The 23,227-nt window shown below is 38.0% G+C and overlaps 1 protein-coding gene across 2 annotated transcripts in view; it reads right to left on the bottom strand.

Annotated features, from left to right (window-relative positions):
- The window catches only part of HHIP (hedgehog interacting protein), an 89,410-nt gene that overhangs the window by 27,708 nt on the left and 38,475 nt on the right, over window positions 1-23,227 (bottom strand). For both annotated transcript variants that reach the window (XM_027117270.1, XM_027117269.1), the window contains exons 5-7: window positions 3,564-3,715; window positions 3,010-3,183; window positions 2,252-2,395 (exon numbers count right to left, since the gene is read on the bottom strand). In XM_027117270.1, the coding sequence (XP_026973071.1) occupies window positions 2,252-2,395; window positions 3,010-3,183; window positions 3,564-3,715 (470 nt within the window). The remainder of the gene's footprint in view (window positions 1-2,251; window positions 2,396-3,009; window positions 3,184-3,563; window positions 3,716-23,227) is intronic.

The following is a 23,227-nucleotide window of genomic DNA, read 5'->3' as shown; positions in this document are numbered from 1 at the left end:
AATGACAAAAACAAATTCATTGGGGCTATTGAATAAATTACAAAATTAAAAAGAAAATCTGAGAGTAGATTCTGGGGCTTAAGAGACATAAGAGTCACATGCAGCAATTACTTAAGCAACAACAACAGTGAAACAAAACCCGTTGACTCCAAATGATCCTATTCATATTAGCCTGACCTGCCGAAGGTGGGTTAGTGGTTCTGTGGCCGCAGTCACTCTCTTGTCCTCATTAATTCAATGATTCGCAGAATACAACGTCTGGCAGGGATCCTGACACAGGCCTGCTGTGACTTAAGGTGGAACCAAGTCCATGCAGGGTGAGAAATTTTTCCTGTACCGCTTTTCTTTTGACAATGGAGAAACTCTGACCAAAAAAGCTTTGTGTTTCTAACAAAGAAAGAGCAAAGAGACCTTTGGCCAGGTCTCCCAAAGGTGGAGTTGCTGGAGACCATGAGGTCTAGCTCTGACGGAATATCAAATCCACCAAGAACCACTTGGCCTTTTTAACCTTTAGTCTCATATAAAAAAGAGCGCAGACAGTGAAACTTCTCAGTATGATACTGTAAGGGTGGATCCATGTCATTATACCTGTGTCCAAACCTATAGGATGTACTACCCTAGGAGGGAACCCTACGTAAACTATGGTCTTTGGGTGGTAATGATGTGTCAGTGTAGGGTCATCAATTGTAACAAATGTACCACTTGGGTGGGGGAGGTTATGTATGTGAGGAGGCAGGGAAATCTCTGTGCTTTCTGCTCCATTTTGCTGTGAACTGAAAACTGATCTAAAGATTAAAGTCTTTAAAAAAAGGCAGGGGGAGGTGCCTGATGCCAGCTACCTCAGAGTGGCGGCTGACAGTTATTGATCAGATGATGGGCACATGATACGTGGTTTGCTACTCTGCACCAATGCTTAATAAGAGCCAGCTTTACTTTTAGCCAATAATGATTTTAGTTCCCTTTCTGCTTTATTAAATCCTCCTTTGCTTGAAATACTCTTGGAGGGAGGCAGCCTGTTCAGCCCTCTATCACGGGAAGAGGTGAGACTCCACAGCACAGGCGTCCTGCCACACGTAAGGTCTGTAAGGCACCTCGCCCTGTGTTTTCACACTGAGGGTCGGGACCCCCCGGGAAGGTTGCATGAAGGCTCCAGTGGGATTGTGGTGACTCAGGCTGCTCGACTTCAAAGTGCTGCTTTGTGGTGGTATCTGCCGGGTTCTGAGCTCTAGGAATGGAATGTGACAGTTTCATCCACTTCCTGAACCCACCTTAAGTAGTCCCTGTCGCCCAGATTTTAAGATCTGCTGAGATGCCAAAAAGGAAATGAACTGTAGACTTGGACTTTGATGGAAGGGAGATGAAGGGCAGGAGGGATTATAAAAAGAAAAAGTTCGAGAAATACTCACCTTGCATGTAGTGAACACTCAATAAATATTAAATAGCAATAATAACTAGTAAACGAATAAATGTGGCCAGATACCCCTTAGTATGAGTAACAGACCACAGATTAGATAAAGCTTTCATCATAGAATTGCTATATTACACTTCCTAGCATTTTTCAAGTATACCCCAAATGTCTCATTCTACATTCTTCTTAGCGGTCCTTTCTTTATGGTTCATTGTAGTAAACAGTCAGTCTGAATTCCTTCAGTATTTGTAATTTCTTGCAAGTAAAAAAATGTTAACATTTAGCTCAATTCCTTCCAAATGACACTGTGTCATCATCTGTTAAGTGAAGCTATGATAATAAGAACCATAATTTATTTAAAATCCATCACGTGTGTCAGATACTCTATTTGATTCTTCACTTATAGATCTGTATTTAATCATTACAGCATCCTTGCAAGGTGGCTATTACCATCCTCATTTAATGTATTCATAAGGAAATTAACATTTAGAGCGGTTTAAGGAGACCAAGTTTATTATCTGTCTGAACTGTTCAGATTGAAGTCTTCATCATGACACCTGTCCACCAGTGTTTATCCAATAATAACTCTCCAAAATGTTAAGGCGATATTTCTCTGTGAACTTGTCCTCTGCCTTGTCTAATCTGCCTTCTCCGTCTGCTTCACACATTAATAGAAGAAAGAGGGCAAAATACTGGGTAAGATAATGAACCAGTGTAATTTTAGAGGCATAACCTTGGATACCACTCTTAGCTGCTCCGCGCCCGGAAACCCTCCTTCTTTCCCCACTTTGCGAATCCCGGCCCTGCTGTAAGGCAGGAGAGAGGACGGGCTTGTGTTCTCACCTGCCTGGATCGTGGAGGCCGTGGGCAAACACTTCCGGGGGCTGGTTGGTGCTGTTGAAGTGCGGGTTGCTCCTGGGTATGGAATAAGGCACGTGGCACATGGCAGTATCCACGTCCAGACGGAGCACGGAACCTGTGAAGTCGCTGAGGAATCGGAGGACAACGTAAGTGCTTTCCGTTTTTGTTACGTATTGCGCCTACACTCAATTCAGGGAAGTTGCCCTATGGCTAAAAAACCACCCCCCGTCCCCCATTTGAGACAAAACTATTAAAGTTCCAAATTCCATATCGTGGGAAATGAAACCAGGGGCAGTTTGGCTTCAGACACGTGGCAGCACCGAGACACAGCTCGACGGTGGCTGAAGGCTGCAGCCTTGGTGGTGCGCTGCTTTTGGTATCCGTCCTCTAAAATGTTTTTTTTTTTTTTTGCCAAACCACATATTTAACGTCCCCCAGGAAGCTCCGCTGGACAATGCTGGTCCATTAGGTAGAGTGTCGAAGGCAGCAGGGATGTGCAGGGCAGCTACTGCACAAACCCCACAGCAGGAACTCGTTTCAGGACATCTCAGTAGAGCGACTTTCAAAAATACTATAACAGCATATGTATTGGAATTCCTCTTCATGTTATAAAGGCAGATGCTGATAATAAAAGTTGAATATTTAACTGAGGTGATATCATTCAAAGACATAAGTGATAGAACTCACTTAAAACATTTTACCATCAAGGGGCATCTGTTGTTTTGTTGGATTATTTTTACCTTAACCCATCCATTTCTTCCATGTCATCCAGCGTGATCATCCCATCACCGAGGATGATGTACAGAAAGCTGTCAGGACCGAAGAGCAGCTGTCCTCCCAGATGCTTTCTGTGGAGTTCTGCGACCTCAAGAAATACTCTGGCCGTTCTCAGATCAACTTGGTGGGGATTTTTTCTAGGTGGTGGGGAGGAAACAAACCATGATTGTGAAAGACGTAAGGTGAACCCACGGAAAGTAAATAGGGCACAAAGGGGGAAGCAAACACGTGGCATGTAAATAAGCAAACATACTGAAAAATGTAGCCAATAAAAATTACTGAAAAATTGTGTTAGTCTCCAGGTTTCCAAAGTGTAGCCTTTAAGTTGAAAGAGAATTGTGGAGAAGTGCAAAGCTACCATTTTTCGCAATTTTCCTTAAAGACACACACAGGATTTTAAGCCAGATGGAGATTGGGGTTTAATTATTGCCACCTGATGGTTAATTATTTGTAACTTTTAAACAAAAAATTATAAAGAGATAATGAGAAAATAAGATGAAATGTCTTTTAGTGGTACCTGGATACTGTGTATTCCACAACTCTGAGAATATGGTCATGAGGCCCCATAGCCCACCGTTCTTGGTTGGTGGTATAAGACACATAGAGCTTTCCATTTTTCTTGTAATTGGGATGGAATGCAAGGCTTAGCAGTCCTCTTTCATCTCCTCCCTGCAGTCAAATGAAAAACACAAAGAATTGTGAAGTTAATTATGTTCTTTATTGTGTTTCAACTGGAACCCCCAAAAGAGTCTCTTTCTTTCTCCTGGATAATCTTTGCCCAAACTCTTTTCTTTTCTTCCTTGCCTACTGCACAAAAAGGATTATAAAACATTTCACTTTGCGGAACTCTTTAAGGGTTAGAACAAGACAATTGTCTTGTGTGGTTATCTATACGCAAGACCCTTACACCACTTTTGTCAAGTGATTTGTGTATGTAATCTGGGGAAGCTAGGAAGACAAGTTTAAGTGCTGTGAAGAATTCTTTGCTGGGTTACTAGGTTGCTTGTAGTTCACAGAAGACAAATAAAAAGGTTCGTAATCAGCAGGGACTTCTAATCCAAGTCTCCAAAACCTAAAACACAGTGTGGGCTGCCAACTCCCACTGTCTTGGCAATCTGTTTAGAAAACAGTTAAATTGCTTGTGTAATATGTAAACCTTTGTTTTACCCTGGAGGCATCTACATCAGTTGTCACAACCGTGGTGGTCTGTTCATCATAGCTAGGTAATAAGCAGCCTTGGCCTCTCTACATCGAAATGAGGTATTTTTACATATATCCCTTTGCTGCCTAGAGTTTTTTTTCCTTATAGAAAAATGGAGAAATGAAAGGAGAGCTAAAAGCCAGGGCTGGGATGGGGGTGGGAGAAATCCTAGAGAGGAAAGGAGACACTAGGAAATAAAAGAAAAATCCCAAACAACCTTCTTTTGTTATTGTATGAATGTCAAGAATTGTATACATTAGGCATGCCAAATGCTGTAACAATTAAAACATCATCGTGTGCTTAAATAGAAAGGCATTTTATCTTTATTTTCTGCTAATTCAGCTCGATGAAACTCAATATGGTCTTAGCATTTGTTTTATCCCACAAGTAGTCTAGGAATTTCTATAATGAAATCAAAGTATCTAAAATTATCTAGATCAGAGACTTCAAGTTCAAATTCTGGTAAGCCAGGGAGCACTTCCTCTGTGCTCTGCTGAGTTATGCACAACGGCGAAAAACGTGGCAGAAACTGAACGTTGCGACTGCCGCTAGGACATCACCTTATACACGCTGTTTCATTCAACAGCACAACATTCTTATGGCAAAAAGCTGTAAGTTACTCCTTAGAAGGGTTAGAGGAAAAAAAGTCTCTAATGCCGCCATTTCTTCACAAGGCTGTGCTCAATCACGGAAGCGCTCTCCTGCCTCTGTCCCCCAGGATAGCATGTGTTACTAACAAAGCCCAGAACTGTTTGTAGTTTGTGTGCTACAAGGATTTGTGAATTTAAAGCTTTAGGCATAAAAGTTCACTTTTAATAAGCACCGTTTGTTTTATTTCCCAGATTAGAGAAAAACTGCTTTCAGAGCTATGCCATCCAAAGCGGAAAACATCCAAACTTTAAGAGTGTGTAAATAATAAAGTGGATGCAAATATCCCAGACCTACCACATTATTATTCAAATGTCAAAAAAGGGCAGCCTCTTCATTTGCATATCACAATATGATTAATTTTAAGAACAAGCTCGCAGAAGGGTAAGTCTCTATGACTAGGATTTATGAATAAGCCTGGTTTTTTTGGGTTATCTTGTTATGATGATTTTAATATTGACTCAACATTGCTGTTTTTCTTCTTATATCTTCAGTAAATAAACATCTCTTGCCTTTCTTATGAGATATTGAAAACAGGGATGTGTAACTAAGATTCGATTGTAGAAAAGCCACTGCACATGTAAACCTCCTTGATAGATGTATAAGGAGGCCTAGGGGTGGGATTTAGTTTGTGATTAATTCCTCTCCGCATATATTTCCCTCTAAAGCTGTGAATGCAGGGTAAGTACTGCAAACCCGCTTCACAAATGTTTGCGTTCCACTATAAGAAGCTTTTGTTGAAAGTAGTTCTTTTGTAGTTTTTAATCAAATCATCTGAAAGACAACTTGAGCTGGCTAGCAACATAGTTTAAAACTGTGCTGGTTGCTTTTGGGGAATTAGGAACATAGAATTCATGCATTGTAGAGAGACAGATGGGAAAAGAGATTGAAATAAATCCACAAGTGACAGAAGACAGTCGTTTACGTTAAAGATTCACCTATCACACGAATGAATGTAGAGGGGCGTCGCTGACTTTTATTAAAGGGCCAAATATGGAAACAGAATGAGACATATGAATGACAAGAATATAAATCAAAAAAGTCATTTTAAAATGTCCTGAATTTTTCAGGTTATAGGATTTATATTTGTGTAATCATTACATGTGATTTCATTTTTTTAAAGTCAACTTCCAGGTGCGAAGTAGTGTTCTGGGTGGTTTAGAAACATGACTAATGACTCAAGTTATTTCAGAGAAATACTCACTTTCATAACTATGTTGATGAAAAAATTTAACATTCTATGTAAATATCCTAGAGTGTCTCTCGAAACTAGCTTTTAAAATTATATCGTATAGCACAACTCTTAAATGCTCAGAGATTGGGAAGGAAGGATATATGACTGCTGTCAGGAGGTTTAGCTTCAATTAGCCTGCAGAGTTATGCTGTCCATTTAAAGTATGTTACTGACAAATCATAAAGATGGAGAAGTATGTCCAAAATGTTTTCCTTAGTCATGTGAGAAGCAGCAATGGGTCCAAACATTCACATTATACTTTGTACTTTGTTACTAATACCAATAGCTTTGTGTACACATCATGCTTCTGGGAGTATACATCACTGCCTGAAACAAACAGGCAACAAGTAATTTACAAGCAATACTTTAGGGTTTGCTCTGTTTGGGTAATGCTTTTTTTTTTTTTTCCAAAGAAGGTTTAACTTTGGACCAGGGTCAGAGGCCATAATGCCAGAACCACCACTAGACATTTGAGGCTTCCAGACCCTCTGTGGTTGCTTCAACCATAGTCTTCACCGGCACATTGCTGCCTGACAGCCCGAGTGCTGCCCCTGCAGTCAGGATTGGACCAGCAGCCCAGCTCTCCCAGGCTCAGCAGAAAGCCCTTGTGTCAATGTTAGACTGTCTTCTTATTCCTTCCCATCCTTTCCCCTCGTTATGTGTAGCTTTATGGATTTGAAACCATGCCCTCCTTCCAGAAATGTCAAATTACTGAATTGTTTCTGCTGAGCATTTGGAGAGAATGAACCTCTAGTGAATTTAATTAGATCAGCCAAGCTGTCTTAAAAGGGAGACAGACACATTTGTAGAATGGCAAATGGAAGATCTGCGGGGTGGGGAGCCACACCTTTCAAAAAGACACTGACTTCTGACATCATACTTTTGAAAACTATTAACCCAATGTCCAAAATGTTGTCCTTAGTCATGTGAGAAGCAGCAATGTGACCAAATATTCACATTACAGTTTGTACTTCGTTACTAATACCGATAGCTTTGTGTGCACATCATGCTTCTGGGAGCGCATATCGCTGCCTGAACTAAATGGGCAACAAGTAATTTACAAGCAATACTTTAGAGTTTCTTCTGTTTGCCTAATGCTTTTTTTCTTTTTTTTTTTCAAGCTCACTGACTGAAGCCTCAACCAAGCATCATTGTAGGCTACCATGAGCCCCTGTCCTCCCCGTGCTCAGTCCTCTCAATACATGAACTTCTGGACAGCCCCTCACCAAGCACCAATGACTCCTCAAAATCAGGTAGCTGAATGATTTGAAAATAATGTCCCTATACACTTTGGAACCTTGAGATTAACCCATGTTTCAGAGTAAATCATAAAACCCTCCTTAGAGACTTTTAATAAGTAGTTAACTGCCATTCTAATTCTCATTCAGCTCTCAGGAACTATTTCACAGGGTCAGCAGAAAAGAGACAAAAACCCCAAACAAAGAGTATTGATGACTTTCACGTAAGTACAAGATCAGATCTAGTCCTATAGTTTTGAGATAAACTCTTCCCTGGTGAACACATGGAAGTTCTAACCAATTGACTATGAATATTCCTCTTTGAAGAAAATGAAGCATCTATTGAAAAACACAGAGAATCACAAGGTGATTCTAACAAGAAGTATGTTTTTCTTTTTTAAGAGCAATTGTGGGGCATGGCCTTTCATTATGATATTTTAAAGAAAACACTCCAGTGTGTTCATACTTTCAATGTGGTTAATTTTTTTCTGACTTCCAACTTCTTTAAAATTTGCCTTAATATATATACGTTTTTTCATTCCTGTGCCTTCATATTTCATATTTGGCAATCGACTTGTGTATTTTAGGAAACAGGACTGGGCAGCACTGAGCTGGGAGCATCATTTCTCATTTTTCCATAGTTTGCTTAGTGACCCTTTGGCAAGTGACTGGCTTCAAGTTCAGTGATCTATACAACAGCCTTATGGTATAGAGAAAGCAAGGAAACATAAATTAAAGTAAATAATGCACTGCTAAATTCAAGATATTCCTTGTTACCCCCTTGTCAAAACAATTGTGTATTTAACATTCATTCGACAAATATTTATTGAATACCTACTACGTGTTAGGCATTGTACTTGACACCAGGGATAAGACAATCAGTGAGAACCAATTCCTGCCCTCCGGGAACTTACCCATGGAAGCAGATAACAAAGTAAGTTTCAGTTGTTTCATTCCTCCCATAACTTCTTTATGATGCTGATTGGGGGTGAGGGTATTTAAACAGTGCTACACTATTAGAAATATGTATGGCCCAAACACAAGTATTAAGGAGAGTAAATACCTACTCTGGGTAACTTCTGACACAGTATCACTGAGGTTTCTCCACTCTAAAACTTGGTAAGAAAAAGAAAAAACATCTTGGTTTTATAACAGATAAATTATTAATTGTCATTTATTAATTGTCATTTGCACGTCTATGTTTCGCGGGCACAGTCTCAGGAAAGGAACAAGGGGACTTGGAGACCAATGTGGGCCCCTCCTCGTGCAAACCTGTACTTCTTAGACTGGAACCTTTTGCTGTTTAGAAATGACAAATAGGTTTATCTGAGAATTATTAGCTCAGATACAATAGCAGCTGTATTGGTTTTCTCTTGCTGCTATAAAAAATCACCATGAACTTAGTGGCTCGAAACGATCCAAATATATTATTTTAAAATTTGTAAGTCAGAATCAAACATGGGTCTTACTGGGCTAAAATAAATGTGTCTGCAGGGCTGTGTTTCTTTCTGGAGGCTCTAGGGGAGAATCCATTTCCTGTCCCTTCCAGCTTCTAGAAGCCATCAGGCATTCCTTGGTTGATGTCCTCCTCCCTCCATCTTCAAAGCCAATAACAGCAGGATGAATCCTTCTCATATCTCATCCCTTTGACCTCTGCTCCCCCTTCCACTTTTAAGGATTTGTGATGACATTGAACCCACCCAGATAATTCAGTATAATCTTAATTCCAGTGCCACCTCAATTCCCCTTTGCCATGTAAAGTAACATATGCACAGGTTCTGGAGGTTAGGATGAGGACATCTTTGGGGGAGGGGCATTTCCTGCCTACCACATGGCTATTTTAATCTATTTTTTGAAAGGATCCAAAGCATTGATGACTTGAGCCATCTTGGCCGTGCCCTGCTGTGAGCACCCTGAAACAGGAGGCTGGTGAAATTCACCTATACGTTCACAGAGAGATACCTAAGGAGAGCGCTTTCACAGCAAGCACTCTCCCTCAGCTGTGAGTACTGCAAGAACAACCAACACCCTTCAGCGTGAAGTGAAAGCACTTTTCAGAATGGAGGAGGAGAAGGCAGAGACCATCTGTTAACATGTGGGCATAGATGAATTCAGTCAAGAGCAAACTCCTGTGTTAATCACAGGATGCAAAGAAGGTAAAATTCAATGTGGGCAAACCATTTCCATGCAATGGAGGATTTAAAACTCACTAAAACTGTGTTATTTTGCTTTGTTTGTAAGTTTTGAAACACACTGTAGGGTATTCATTTCTCCAACAACTCCTGGAAAAGATGAGAAGCATTGCTTTTCAATAGCTCCAAAAGTCTAATTTGGTCTCAGAAAGGAGTCAATCCCCTGAGGCCCCGGACTTAGTTTATGGGAGGAACTGCAAGATGTGGTCTGTGCTATACCAAAAAATGTACTTGGTCTTTGGCCCTGGATCTTGGCACAGAGCTCCTAAAACCATTGGAATTTCCTGAGTGAAAGGAGTGTCTTTTGTACTTCATAATGAGCCCTGTCAACCTTACCTGAGTTTATGCTAATGAAGGGACTCTTGGTGGGCCCCCAGATAGCTTCAGAATGGGGGCTGGTAGCCAGAGGAACCAAAAAATGTGATTGAAGGATTGGAGCTTTCAGTTCTACCCACCAACCTCCAGGGAGGGGAGACGGACGGGAGGTTGAATTCAATCATCAATGAATGGTCATGATTTCATCAATCATAGCTGCCTAAGAAGCCGCCATAAAACCTTAAACAATGGAGTCCGGAGAGCTCCCAGGTTGGTCAACACATTGAGGTGCTGGAGGGCGTGGGAGTGCTGGAAGTGCCCAGAGAGGGCATAGAAGCTCCATGTCCCCCTAACTCCCCTACCTTGCCCTGTGCATCTCTTCCATCCAACTGCTCCAGAGTTATAGCTTTTATAACAAACCTGTAATAGTAAGTAAAGCAGTTTGCTGAGTTCTGTGAGTCTTTCTATGAGTTATGGAGGCTGACGGGGAGCTTGTGGGAAGCAGAAATGTGGGTAGCGTGGGCACCCCGTTTGTAGCTGGTACCTGTAAGGGAGACAGTCTTGTAGGACTGAGTCCATAATCTGTGGAGTCTGGGCTAACTCCAGATAGTGTCAGAACTGAACTGAGTTGTTGGACACCCAGTTGGTACTGCAGAATTGGTTGATGTGAGAAAAACAAAACAAAACAAAACACCTCTGTCATTTGGTGTCAGAAAACACTCCAGAAAAAAATCCAAGAGGTTCTTTAGCCCATCCTCCTTTCTAGGGAGAAGGAGGTCATGGTCAACTCTATCGAAGAAGTTGAAGTTAGACTTGGAATAATTTGGTAGTCTTCCTGCCATACAAATTTTACTTTGGAAATGAACATTTTTATAAAATATCTTGTGCCATTTTATTACTCACTCTTTTGGCTTTTCTTACCTTCACTATTCTCTGAGCATGAAACCAGCCACAAAATACTGAGGACCTATCACTCATAGTACTAATTCTCCCCTTTTCTTTAACATTTCCTATATTTTTCCACATTTGGCTTTTCTTTTAAATAAGTCTGTAACTTATTCTAATTACTCTTTTGGTTTCCTGGTAACTGAATGCTCTTCACAGCATTGTCTTGTCTCTTTTTTTTTTTTTTTTTGCGGTACACGGGCCTCTCACTGTTGTGGCCTCTCCCGTTGCGGAGCACGGGCTCCAGATGCACAGGCCCAGCAGCCATGGCTCATGGGCCTAGCTGCTCTGTGGTATGTGGGATCTTCCCAGATCAGAGCACGAACCCGTGTCCCCTGCATCGGCAGGCGGACACTCAACCACTGCGCCAGCAGGGAAGCCCTGTCTTGTCTCTTTAAGGCCTATTCTCTGCTTAATTGTAATTATCCAATACAATTCTAGTTCTTTAGGAAAGTATTTATAATTTTCAAATACTGGCAGGACCCATGCTTACCTCGACCATACCCACCTGACAAAGAGGTCTGTCCTGCTTCAAATGAGTTTGGAGAGCTGCTAGGAGATACCCAGCAATTCAGAGCTTTTAGGAAGTGTTTTATGGGGTGTATAACTTCTGGTATGCAGCAATTGGTCCATGTCAAATCTACATTTAGGATTGTACAATTTATCTTCTGAAGGTAGCAAATGCAAAAACAGACTAGAAAAGTACAAATGAGAGGATAAAAGACATCCTAGATGGAGACCAGCTATCTCAAAGTCACAGTACCCTCTTCAACAATTCTCTTCCCCACTCTTTTCAAGCATAAACAAAATAAATCAGTCACATAGGGTTTAAGTTATGACCTACACAGAGGGAAGATACTAGAAGCGGTTATTTTCTAGAATTTACAGCTTCCCAGCTGCTTCTTATTCCAGGTACTAATATTCTTTTGACATCTCATGCCTAGGGAAAAAAGTATATACACATTCAGTTACATATGTAAAAACTGTTATGGTCACAATAATTTATGTATGGGTGTACATGATTTATTTTATACAAACTTTATATTTGTCAAATTGAATCAACTTTCGTGTTTCTATTTTTCCCTAGGCTTTTTACCATTTGAACTGTGATGTTTGATACAGGATGGCACATTAGAGAGTGGACTGACCTGTCCCTTTTACATTGTTCCAGGCAGCAATTAGCTGCTGTAGAACCTTTAATATATGCTGTCCAATGAATCCAATATAGTATCAGGGAATGGCTTGAGCACGAAGGACTATTTGGCTCAATATATGTCAAGTGTTAATAATATCTGTCATGTTCCAAAGTTCAGTTCTCCAAAACATCTTCTCTAAAAGAAAACAATGCTTCAATAAAACTAAATGTGTGGAACATCTATTTGAAATGATTACAAAATACTAAAGCTACAAAAAGTATAATAAACTCTTCTTGAAAACAAAATCCTAAACCAGTTTGCAAGGCAGAAATAGAGACACAGATGTAGAGAACAAACGTATGGACACCAAGGGGGGAAAGTGGGGTTGGGGGGTGGGGGTGGTGGGATGAATTGGGAGATTGGGATTGACATAGATACACTAATATGCATAAAATGGATAACTAATAAGAACCTACTGTATAAAACAATAAATAAAATTCAAAGCAAAAACAAAACCAAAATCCTAGCACTAAACACTTTTCTGAAGAAGGAAATGTATAGAGACGTTGGCAACACATAAAGAAAGCAAAGCTCTTATGCTGTATGTTTAGGTACCTGAAAACAAATGAACAAAAGTTTGACAGAAACTACAAGAATATTCATGGAATTAAAAATGAATAAGAAGACTCTAGCTACCTTAAACTCTTCTATTGCAACCTACAGGTTTAATACTTGCTGGACCTTAGATTTTTAAAAGTACACATTTCCTGTATAAAACAGGGTATTCAAATATCTTGTAATAAACTAAAATGGAAAATATTCTGAAAAATATTATATATATAGATATAAAAATTATATGTATATAACTGAATCACTTTGCTGTATACCTTAAGCTAACACTATACGTAAATCAACTACACTTCAAATAAATAAATAATAAATATTTTAAAAACACACATTTTTAGACTGAATTATAAATGAGTAAAATATTGGGCAGCTACATTATTAGTCACAGCAAAATGTCAGATAGGTAAATTAGGAGCTAGACCAATTCTCCACTAGACTGTAAGCTTCTTAAAGGCAGGGACTTCCTCTTGGTATTTCTAGTGTCTTACAAAGTAAGACAAAGTGTCTTACAGTGGAAGCCTTGTCATAAAAGGTAACATGTATTGAGCTCTTACTATGTGCCAGAAACCACGCTAAGTAATTTGCAAGCATGATCTTGTTTAAACTTTATAACAATTCTAGAGTTTAATACTATTTTATTATTATCTTTATTTTCTGGATAGGGACACAGAGGCATGAGGATTTGAGTAACTTGCTCCAAATGTGCAACTAGAAGAGGCAAAGCAGAGATTATCTGATTGGAGAAGAAATAATGTAAACTGTTATGTTCTACCACTTCACCAAATATTTCCTAAATGAAAACATGAACAAATACAAAATAGATAGTATTCCCTCATCAGCACCCATTGTTCACAGACCGAGGCAGTACTGAAACAGTCTTACTTAAGTTTACAAAGCTGTGCAGGAGAATAAAATGAAACGTATATCAGTTATGTTAACACAAAGGTTAATTTAGGCTTAAGGCAATGTGCTGATAAGCCAACTATCTGGGAAAAAAATCCTGACTTATGTACATTTCCATGGTGTAAATACTCTTGCCATGGCCAATTTCAAACTGGCAACTTGATGTCTGACTGTGGTGTGTGAAGAGGTGAGCACAATTAGCTCTGGTAAACCCTGGACCACCACTGTAGGACATTTCTATTCTCCTTCAAGCCTCTTTTATTCTTTTCCCCATTAGTATTGTGCTCTTATCTTTTATCTCCTGCTTTACAATTTTATCAAACCTATTCCTTTCAATGCGAAGCACTCAAATCTTTTTGTGAATTGAAACGGGGTTCAAAATATTAAATAAATCATTAATTTAAGATGAGGGGAGGGGGTACTTTTTTTTTTTTTTTACTGGATTTTAGATGAAACTATACGTAAAAACTAGCATACCACCAAAAAAATAGAGTAGAACGCTCAACAATCCTTTCAAGGAGTTTACTTGGTTGTGTCAGGGGCAAGAAAGGCAAAGGAAAACTCCTTGGTAAAAATCTCTCCTCCCCCTCATAAAGTTGCTCAGATAATCAAAGAAGACAATAAATGCAAAATCATTTTGTAAATTCCAATGTGCAATTTGAATGGAAGATACAGCTATTTACAATGGACAGAGAGGTAAGAGCCATCCTCAAACTCAATTGATCCATAAAACAATCAGATATTGGAAGGGAATGTGATTTTGAAGTAGAGAATGTGTAGCCCTACATTTGAATCAGATGAGGAATGCATTTAAATTATGTAGAGGGGTATTATCTTGCCAGCTACCATGTGAAGAACTTTTGGACTTCAGAAAATTGCAGGCATGGAAAGGCACAGTTATACTTATATTTAGCACCAGGCTTACCACATAGTTTTGATAAAAGATCTGTCTATATCTCTTTAGAAGATTTAGATGGTATGTGTTACCAGTGGCTTATTAATGAATGATTTGCAAGACTCGGGGTAATCTGAATTTTTATCCTAGCATTGAAACACACATACTTGGCTACTGTAGGAATCCTACTTTTTTTTTTTTTTTCAGTTAAAAATATATATAGTGTTTGTATATTCTGAAATTAATTAGTAAACAAGCAAAAGGAATGGGAGAAACAAATTAACCCCAATATTTGTTCTCTAATAATACAGATGGCAAGTCACAATATTTTCTCCCCTCTAAAAACAAACTCTATGTAAAAATGCACTTTCAAGATTTATGATAGAAAAATATGCATTCTTGATATTGGCAAACAGCTGGGAAAATTACCTCAGAGCAATATTACAGATTAAAGACACTAAATTTGGACGCAAGTTTGAATATCCAGTTATGACCTAAGAATCTAAAATTATTCAAACAGTATGTGAGAGTATGTACATCCATTAAAAAAATACATATAAAAATATTAAAATATACATATCCCCAAAGATTTGATTATGCTACAAATAAAGGAAGTATTTGTTTATGTTTGGGGAGTTTCAATTTTTACTTATCTCACTCCCTCAAGGATTTCCTTCTTAACATTATTCTTAAAGAGTAAATACTTTTAAAAAATTATTAAGTTGACAAATATTGGGCAAGCCTTGTTAGAAAAGCAACTAATTCCTCTGGAACAAGGAAAACGATTTAGAAAATACCTTAACTCCTTCAAATCCCAAAGCTGTAACTTATTTAATGGGTAAGAAGAAGTGTCATTCTATCGTCTCACAGCTTGGAAATATCTTTCTTAGAATGACTTGGTCTGTCATAAAGAAAAATAATTTTTCATAGTTTATTTTTAAAATTTTTTATTTTTATTTTTTTTTGCGGTATGTGGGCCTCTCATGGTTGTGGCCTCTCCCATTGCGGAGCACAGGCTCCAGACGCGCAGGCTCAGCGGCCATGGCTCACGGGCCCAGCCGCTCTGCGGCATGTGGGATCCTCCCGGACCAGGGCACGAACCCACATCCCCTGGATCGGCAGGTGGACTCTCAACCACTGCGCCACCAGGGAAGCCCTTTCATAGTTTATTAATAAAGGTCTAACTGAAGTAAGGATTATTAACTTTTATCAGAAAAAGAGTAAAAATTTTAATGAAATTATTAGAAATATTAAATTTTCATACTGAAAAGCTAAAGAAATAAAATGGACTCATATGATTTCATTTACCATCTTTAAAGCTAAAATCTTTGTGGCATAAAGTCTGACCATTTTATTTTAAATATTAAACCCAAGGCTATAAAGCATGTTTCCTTAATATTTTCATCTGATTTATACCTTCGTAGTCTGAAAAATCTTTTGTCTCCTGTCAGAAAATGGAAGATTCAGGGTCCTTTCAATGAAAGAAAAAAAAATCACAATATTAAGGATAAATGCCTCACTCTAGGTAGGGGTACAAAATTGTTTTAAATTAATTTGACCCCTTGCTTTTATAAAGTTTGTTTTTTATGACGTGTGGCTAATATGATGGTCATGCAGCTAAAAGCATTATCTTCACATCATTATATAGAAATACAACACTAGGATACTTGAGTTTCCTAGTCATGTTTCACTGCTCTTTGCCATTATGTATTTCCTATTGTTACTCGAAAGAACTCAAATTGACTTATATGAGAACAAACATTAAACAATTAAGTAAGATTATTGCTTTGAAAAGAAACCTTGAAAAAACCCCCAAGAGTTTAGACCACCAAGGAGCACTAATAAATTTAAGAAAATATGAGGTTTCCTCTATGTGACTTCTCTTGAAAAGTTATGCAATAGATTGCTTCAACTTCAAGGTCATATAAAAATTATGGTACTTTTGAAATTACTTTCTGAGTAGAGTTTGCATTTACATGATTTAGATGTCAATTAAACTTGCAACTTACCAAAATAATAAAATGAAATTCTTTGAATCTGATATTTTCATTAATCACTATTTTACAAAATGATCAAATTCTCGCAACAGAGCAACATTAAAAGACGATCACTCCAAACTTTCATTTTTACATTAAAAAATCATTCTTACTCCAAAATATCATTAGTTACAAACCAACATTTAGTAAACAAACATTTGCTATGCCTCAGATATCCAAATTAAGCAACTCTTTTTGAAATTTGATATATTACATATTTATAGTAATTCTGAATAAAAGTAATTAATATATATTTGGAAAAATGCATCTTGAATATTAAATTAGGTAACAATTTAAAACATAAATTTTTGCTGTTCCACAATCAGGAAAGTATGATACTATATGGCATTAAGTGTGGGAACTGTATATTACAGATATCTGAAAAATCTGAAGTCCAGATTAAAGATATGAAAGTAATTATAAAATCAGAATAGGATTTATGAAGAAAGACTAAAGGGAGGGCTGGTATTTCTTAAGTTCACAAAAGAAAAAAATCTGAGTGCACATAACTTGCTTCAAATACATGAAGATTTATTTTAAGGAGGACAGTGTGTAGCTGTTCACCTTTTCCAGGGAAGTTTCACCAGTAGGACAGTTTTCAGTGCAAAAGAAGTTCTGTTCCCTATAATTCTTAATATAATGGAAAATTTGCTTTACATATTTAGGGATAATATAATTTTGGACCAAAAGGCAAAATTTGAGGAAACTTCTGTTATTCAAATTGCCTGAATTAGTGTTCTTAGTGAACTGAGGGAAAAGCCAAACAGGAAAAAGAGCAGAGTTTTCTAATATGTTTATAATTCAACATTTGTAGCAATGTGGACAAAACTGATGACACACTAATTGCCCCGTTCTCATTCACAGAATCACCATGCAGAGACTAGTTCCTGGTTCTCAAACATGGGGCAAATGAAGTGTTTATAAAGGTTCCACTTTCCCAACCGCCGGCGCCCCCCCTCCACCATCATCCATAGCGTGGTTACCATTTATCCTCACTCACTGCACAGCTTTGCTCTCAGATTCCAGCACTCCACTCAATCATCGGGGGGCAAATATGGTGAGCCAGTTGCTCCCAGGTCATTAGGCATCAAATTCCTATTCGTTGGTGTCGAGGATGGGCCCAGGGGTTTAGACAGCCTATGTTTGCAACTTGGCTCTTCCACTTGTTAGCTTTTTACGTGAGAAAGTTACTCAGTTGACTCGCCTTCAAAACAGGGACATTTGCTATCTCAAAAGTTGTTGGGGGGGCGACAGTTGATTGAAAGAGTGTAGAGTGGGCCCTGACACAAGATGATGTTCATCAAAATTCATCCAATGTTACTATATGCCATGGCCAGCTATTGTATGCTAGTTGGGGGAAGAGTCTTCAGACAAGTAAGCCTACAAACAAATGCATAATTAAATGTTGGAGAGGACTAAAAAGAAAAGAATAGGGTGTTATTGGAATGCATATCAGGGGGAATCCAATTTAGGCTAGGGGGGTCAGGGAAGGCCTCTCTGAAGACATGCATTCAAGTTGAGACTTCAGGAGCCAGACAATGAAAGGGAAGAAAATTCCAAGGAAAGAAAGAATAGCATCTCCCAAAGAGACACTTCATTAATATTGGGTATAATTCTTTGGGAAAAGAGAAATGTAAGGAAAGAGTACAAAAGTACACACACTCTTCCATTCCTGCTCTCTGACCATGAAGAGTTTTAGGGATCTGAGGTCACGGATGAATAGAGTGAAATAAAGGTGGGTCTTTAATATGAGAGCTGGGTTTGAATCCCTGCTTTGTGACCTAACAAGCTGTTTGACTTTGGGGAAGTAATTTAACACACTTGAACTTCAGGTTTATTTTTGTGGTTTTTTTCTATTGTAAATGAATTATAACTTCTACTTCATCAGGTTTCCTTTTTTAATGAAAAATACAATAAAAATTTTAAGTTACTAACACTCAACTGGTCCATATTAGCTGCTCACTAATTAGCTCTTTTCTTCCTCATCGTGAGGGATGGAGCGATGGGCTTGTAGCTCATGTACATGACAGTAGGCAACAGAGTGCTATCCTTAAATGTAAGGAAGGATTGAGAGTTTAGGATTATATCCAGGGATGAATAATCATTTATTCATTCATCAATTATTCTAACAGAGCTATAACCTCAAACCAAAATGTACACTATAAGATCAGCTGTAAAAGAAATGATAATTCGATTATTCTTCCTAAGCACTCATAGTTTTTTTCATCTTGATAGGGAAAATACCTTTTCTGTCTTGATGGTTTCAAGTGGAAAACTACGGTTGGGTAAAATATTTGATTTGTTTCTCATTTGATGGCTTGTGTGACAAAGTGACTTTCAGGGTGAGGACCTTGGAAAGGGCATTGTTGATGGCCTTTGGTTTTCTCATGTGTGGCATCTGCAGTAAAGCTGCTTGTTTTACTGTATATTTGTAATTATGTGAAATCAAATTAAGGAACCAACTTTAAAAGGCCATCTTTATATAGGAAATCTAAATCTACATACTTATTTAATTACATAAATAAAGATACTTAATGTTTGTATTTATACATAACGTGTGAATATAAAAAAAGAAAATATAAACACAAACACATTAGCAAAAACTACATAGATATTTTAAGGATCATCATATGGTTAAAAAAGCAAATTTCCAGAAGCAGCAGTTCATCAGCCGAATTATGGACACAAATGTCAGCAATATCCACAAACTGCCTTGTTCTGCTCATTCTTAAATATCTCCAGACACAAAATATCTTGCCTTTCACGTTACACCTATAAGCCTGGAGAGTGGGAATCAGGAAATGTGAAATTACCAATCAAAATTAATATGCATAATATAAAACCTTTTAAGGATTTTTTTTCTTACACTTATAGCCAAAATGTAAGGCCATGTTGATGTGAGTATTAGAAATCCAAGTATCCAGAAACCCACATTTTATCACTGTAAAAATGATAAAGGAAGTCATTTCTTTTATTGGAAAATGGGTAATCTTTTCATTGTGTGATAAACAGAAGACTCTCACAGATACATGTGAGATTGTCCAGAGAACTCTCAAATATACAAGGAACATTCTTTCGTATAATACCACACATGATCCTAGAGTAGTCTAGAAGCAGGAAATGGCCCAAGACAGAACTGCCCTTACTGATGCTGGAGTGCCTTTGGCATCCATCCTTTGCTGTTGAGCTGCTGAAAACACAGATCAAGCTAAGTTTTCTTTGAATCAAGTAATTTCCTGATATAAATCTAAACGGAGGTAAGAAAACCATGGACAGGATAAAGGACAGCTCATTTTTCTTCTTTGGCTGTGAGAGGTTTTTGTTTCTGTTGGCTGTGTCTGATGATAAGAAAAGCCTTACCCCACTTCCTACACACAGGTTTGTAAAAAGCTCATCTGATCATTTAACTTTGCTTCCTTAAAACAATAACAAAACAAAACTTTCTGACTCTCATTACCTAAAAAATAAGTTCAAGGGATTAGACAAGGAACACAAGACCCTTTTCAAGACAGCCCTAACCTCTTTTTCCAGCCTCAGCTCTGCCATACTATCTCAATGCTACCTAGGTTTTCACATCCTGATGCCTTTGCACGTGGTTATTTCCTCTGCTTGGAAGACCATCCCCATCTAGTTGCTGGGGAAGAACTTATAGATCTTTTAGGACCCAGCTCCAGCTCTTCTGCAGTCTACTCTGATCCCAGAGCATGCCTCTCTCTTTTTCTTCCTAGCACTTTCTACATATTGCTAGGACACCATATCACTAGCCTATTATGTTGTGTTGATTGTACTTACCAGTCTCCCTACTCCATAAAGAAGAAATCTTGAATGGAAATCAAATCTGATTATTCTTTGACTGTATCCCAGCACTCAACCCAATGGCTGACACCTAATAGGCACTCAAATAGTTGGCTGTATGAATAAAAGACTATAAGACCTATAGCTCCATCTCATGTATTATATATATCTTTGCCCCATGCTCTTCTAAGGCTCAATTTTATCAAATAAATCATTTAAGAGGATTTATCTAGAAAAGGCATTAGAGTAAAGCCTCAGTAAAAATAGAAAGTTAACTTCCACTTGGTATTAGTAGAACAAAGGAGCATATTGCTAAAATTTACATTGGATGGTTATGAAAAGCCTTTCTCTAATTGCAACTAGTAATGGTCTATAAAATATTACTCTAAAATTGTTCTTTGAGTTGTAGACTTATCCAAGCAGTAGTTCAGCCAAAAATACAAGGTAATTATTTCCCATTTTGAGTTTAAGAAACTGTGTGCTTTACTATCATGCTGGTTTTCATGATAAATGTGTAAAAGAGAACTGATGATAATATAGTGGTCCTAGAATTACTTCCTAAAATTAATGTCACTAGAAAACATCAGGTAAAGTATTAAGGGATAATGCCAGACAATTTGTTTTTCTTTATAACTACTGGTCTAGAGCTTTAGAGCTTCAGAGCAAAAACACTAATAAAAGTCAGTCATCATTATGATGTCATTCTCATAATTTCCTTAGAAATAAACCAGCAAGTACAAAAAATATTTATAATGTACGACATCATCTATGTGCCTTTCCACTGCTTAAACTTTGGGTTATATTTAGTGAGGTTTCCTGTTTGTTATAAAGAACATCTTCTAGATGAAACAAAATACATTACTAAAAGCCCTCTGAAGTCAACTATCTTTGTGAATTGCACATGTGCAGGAGTGGCTTAAACGCTATGGACTAAGCTTAAACTGTATGACCTAATCCAACAATTTATAAAAATATTTTTTTCATTTTTGTGATCCTAACTCTCTGGAAGATATTTATCTGTCATTGAAATGGTTTAAGCATCTAAAAGAAGCTCCTAAATTATATCTGCCTACTGGTATGGCATGGGTTCTAGATGACATTTATAACATACCAAACTTGTTGGAGAAATAAGTGCGCCAATGACATTTATAGTTATAGTTTTTGGTGCTCTTACTTTAAACCCATAAAGTGTCTATGGCCTTTAACCACATCCAATTTACGAGTAAGGACAACTTATACAGAATAGGAGACACAGGAGAATTGAGAAGTTTCGTGTATATGAGAAAGAATTCCCAACTCTTCCACTTCTGCATACAGCTTCGCAGATGATGCATTTCCTCATTTCTCCCATTCTGCAACTGTTTCATCTGGCAGAGTTAATTAATGTCTACCCACTTGACACAGTCTCTTTGACATTTAACATGCTCCCCATGACATGTGTCTTTTGGTGTGCGAAACTGACTTGGAGAAACAGAACAGAACAAAACAGAACAAAAGAGCCTCAGGTTTCTTCAAATACATCAGACGGGCATAACCCTTCTCCATAAGTTCTAATGTTTAGACTCCCAATTTGTTTTGGCAGAAGAATCAAACTTCCCATTCATCTAAGATAGGGAAAGCCTTATCTCACCACAGGTGAGCCTTTTCCCCAAGATTTGCATGAATAATGCATTTTCACCTGTTGGCTGCTTGGGACTTCAAAAAAAGAATCTCCAATTAATTCTACAGAAGGACATTCTGTCAACCAACATCAAACGGACTCTTCTAGCAAGCCACACTTAACTTCCTTTACAATCATATTGCTCCAGGCCAAATCAAGCTTAGCTTCTTTTTCTGCTTCAACAAGATGTTCCAGGGTTGACCCATACTTGGGAACAGAGGCTGATGGGAGCAGGAATATGATCTGGGTTTTAGCTTTGTGTTAGTTTATTATGGAATGCTCAGTGGACGAGCAGAGCTGCAAATCAGTGCTGATTCTGGAGCAAAATTTCTTCAAATGTTCACAGGTTGGTTTTTGGATGGTTATTGCACAATTACTAGAGTCAGACAGACAGGAATTTGAATCTTAGTTCTGCCAGTTTCTAGATATATATCATTGAGAAGATTATTAACTTTTCTGAACATGAGTTTCTTACCTATAAAATAGGAATCGAAATACCCAGATTATAGGACTATTAATAACACCCAGAATTAAAGAAGGTGTACCTTAAAAAGTCTCTGAAATAGAGTGAAACTTCAAAACGGTACATCCCTTTGCCTATCAAGTTGAAAGGTGCATGTAAATAGAGTATAAGGTATCATATTCAACTTTGATAATGCTAAAGTGGCCTATAGACCAATAGCAAAAAGATTTCAAAAAGTTACTAGGCACCTGGAACACCAAAAGCACTCAGCAGATCAAATGACTTTTATAGCTTTATGGTCGGGAGATAATTCCCGATTGTGTGAAGAAGGAAGACATCAAAGCATCAGTTTAATCTAGAGCTATTCCACATCTAGAGCCAAAGAACTGGAAGATGCTCACTGATTCTTGAGCATATCTAATACATTTTCTTGGTTCCTACTTGTAGGCGACTGAAATATCCTCCTTGAGGTTGGCAGAAATTAAGCATTAAGTTTGTACTTGTTTACAGTCAATGCACTAATGTTTACTCTAAACTCTTCTACTTCTAGGTGGAAGACTGGTTGTATAAGAGATGGATTTGCTCCACATTCAGGCCCTTGATTTGTCTGACCAGTACCATTTGTGGGATTGTACTTTATAGTGAGCAGCAGCCCTTCTCCTCCACCCCAAAGCACTCTACTTCTATGAAAGCAATGCTTATTACAAAGTAGCTTTCCTGGGCAGGACACATGAAGAGAATATTATTAGGCTATCCAAGGAGTTATTGCATGGATGGCTGATGCCTAGACAGACAGACACAAGCAGGATTACCCGCTACATTATTCAGTCAAAACCAATGAATGATAAAAGGACTGACTGAATATAACAATCTATAGAGTGACAAAGCTGTGG

The sequence above is a fragment of the Aethalodelphis obliquidens genome, unplaced genomic scaffold (assembly GCF_003676395.1).
Source record: "Aethalodelphis obliquidens isolate GAN/ISIS:26980383/991018 unplaced genomic scaffold, ASM367639v1 scaffold17, whole genome shotgun sequence".
Classification (NCBI taxonomy): domain Eukaryota; kingdom Metazoa; phylum Chordata; class Mammalia; order Artiodactyla; family Delphinidae; genus Aethalodelphis; species Aethalodelphis obliquidens.
The sequence above is the reverse complement of the archived record's forward strand: the minus strand, read 5'-3'. Positions and strand labels throughout refer to the sequence as shown.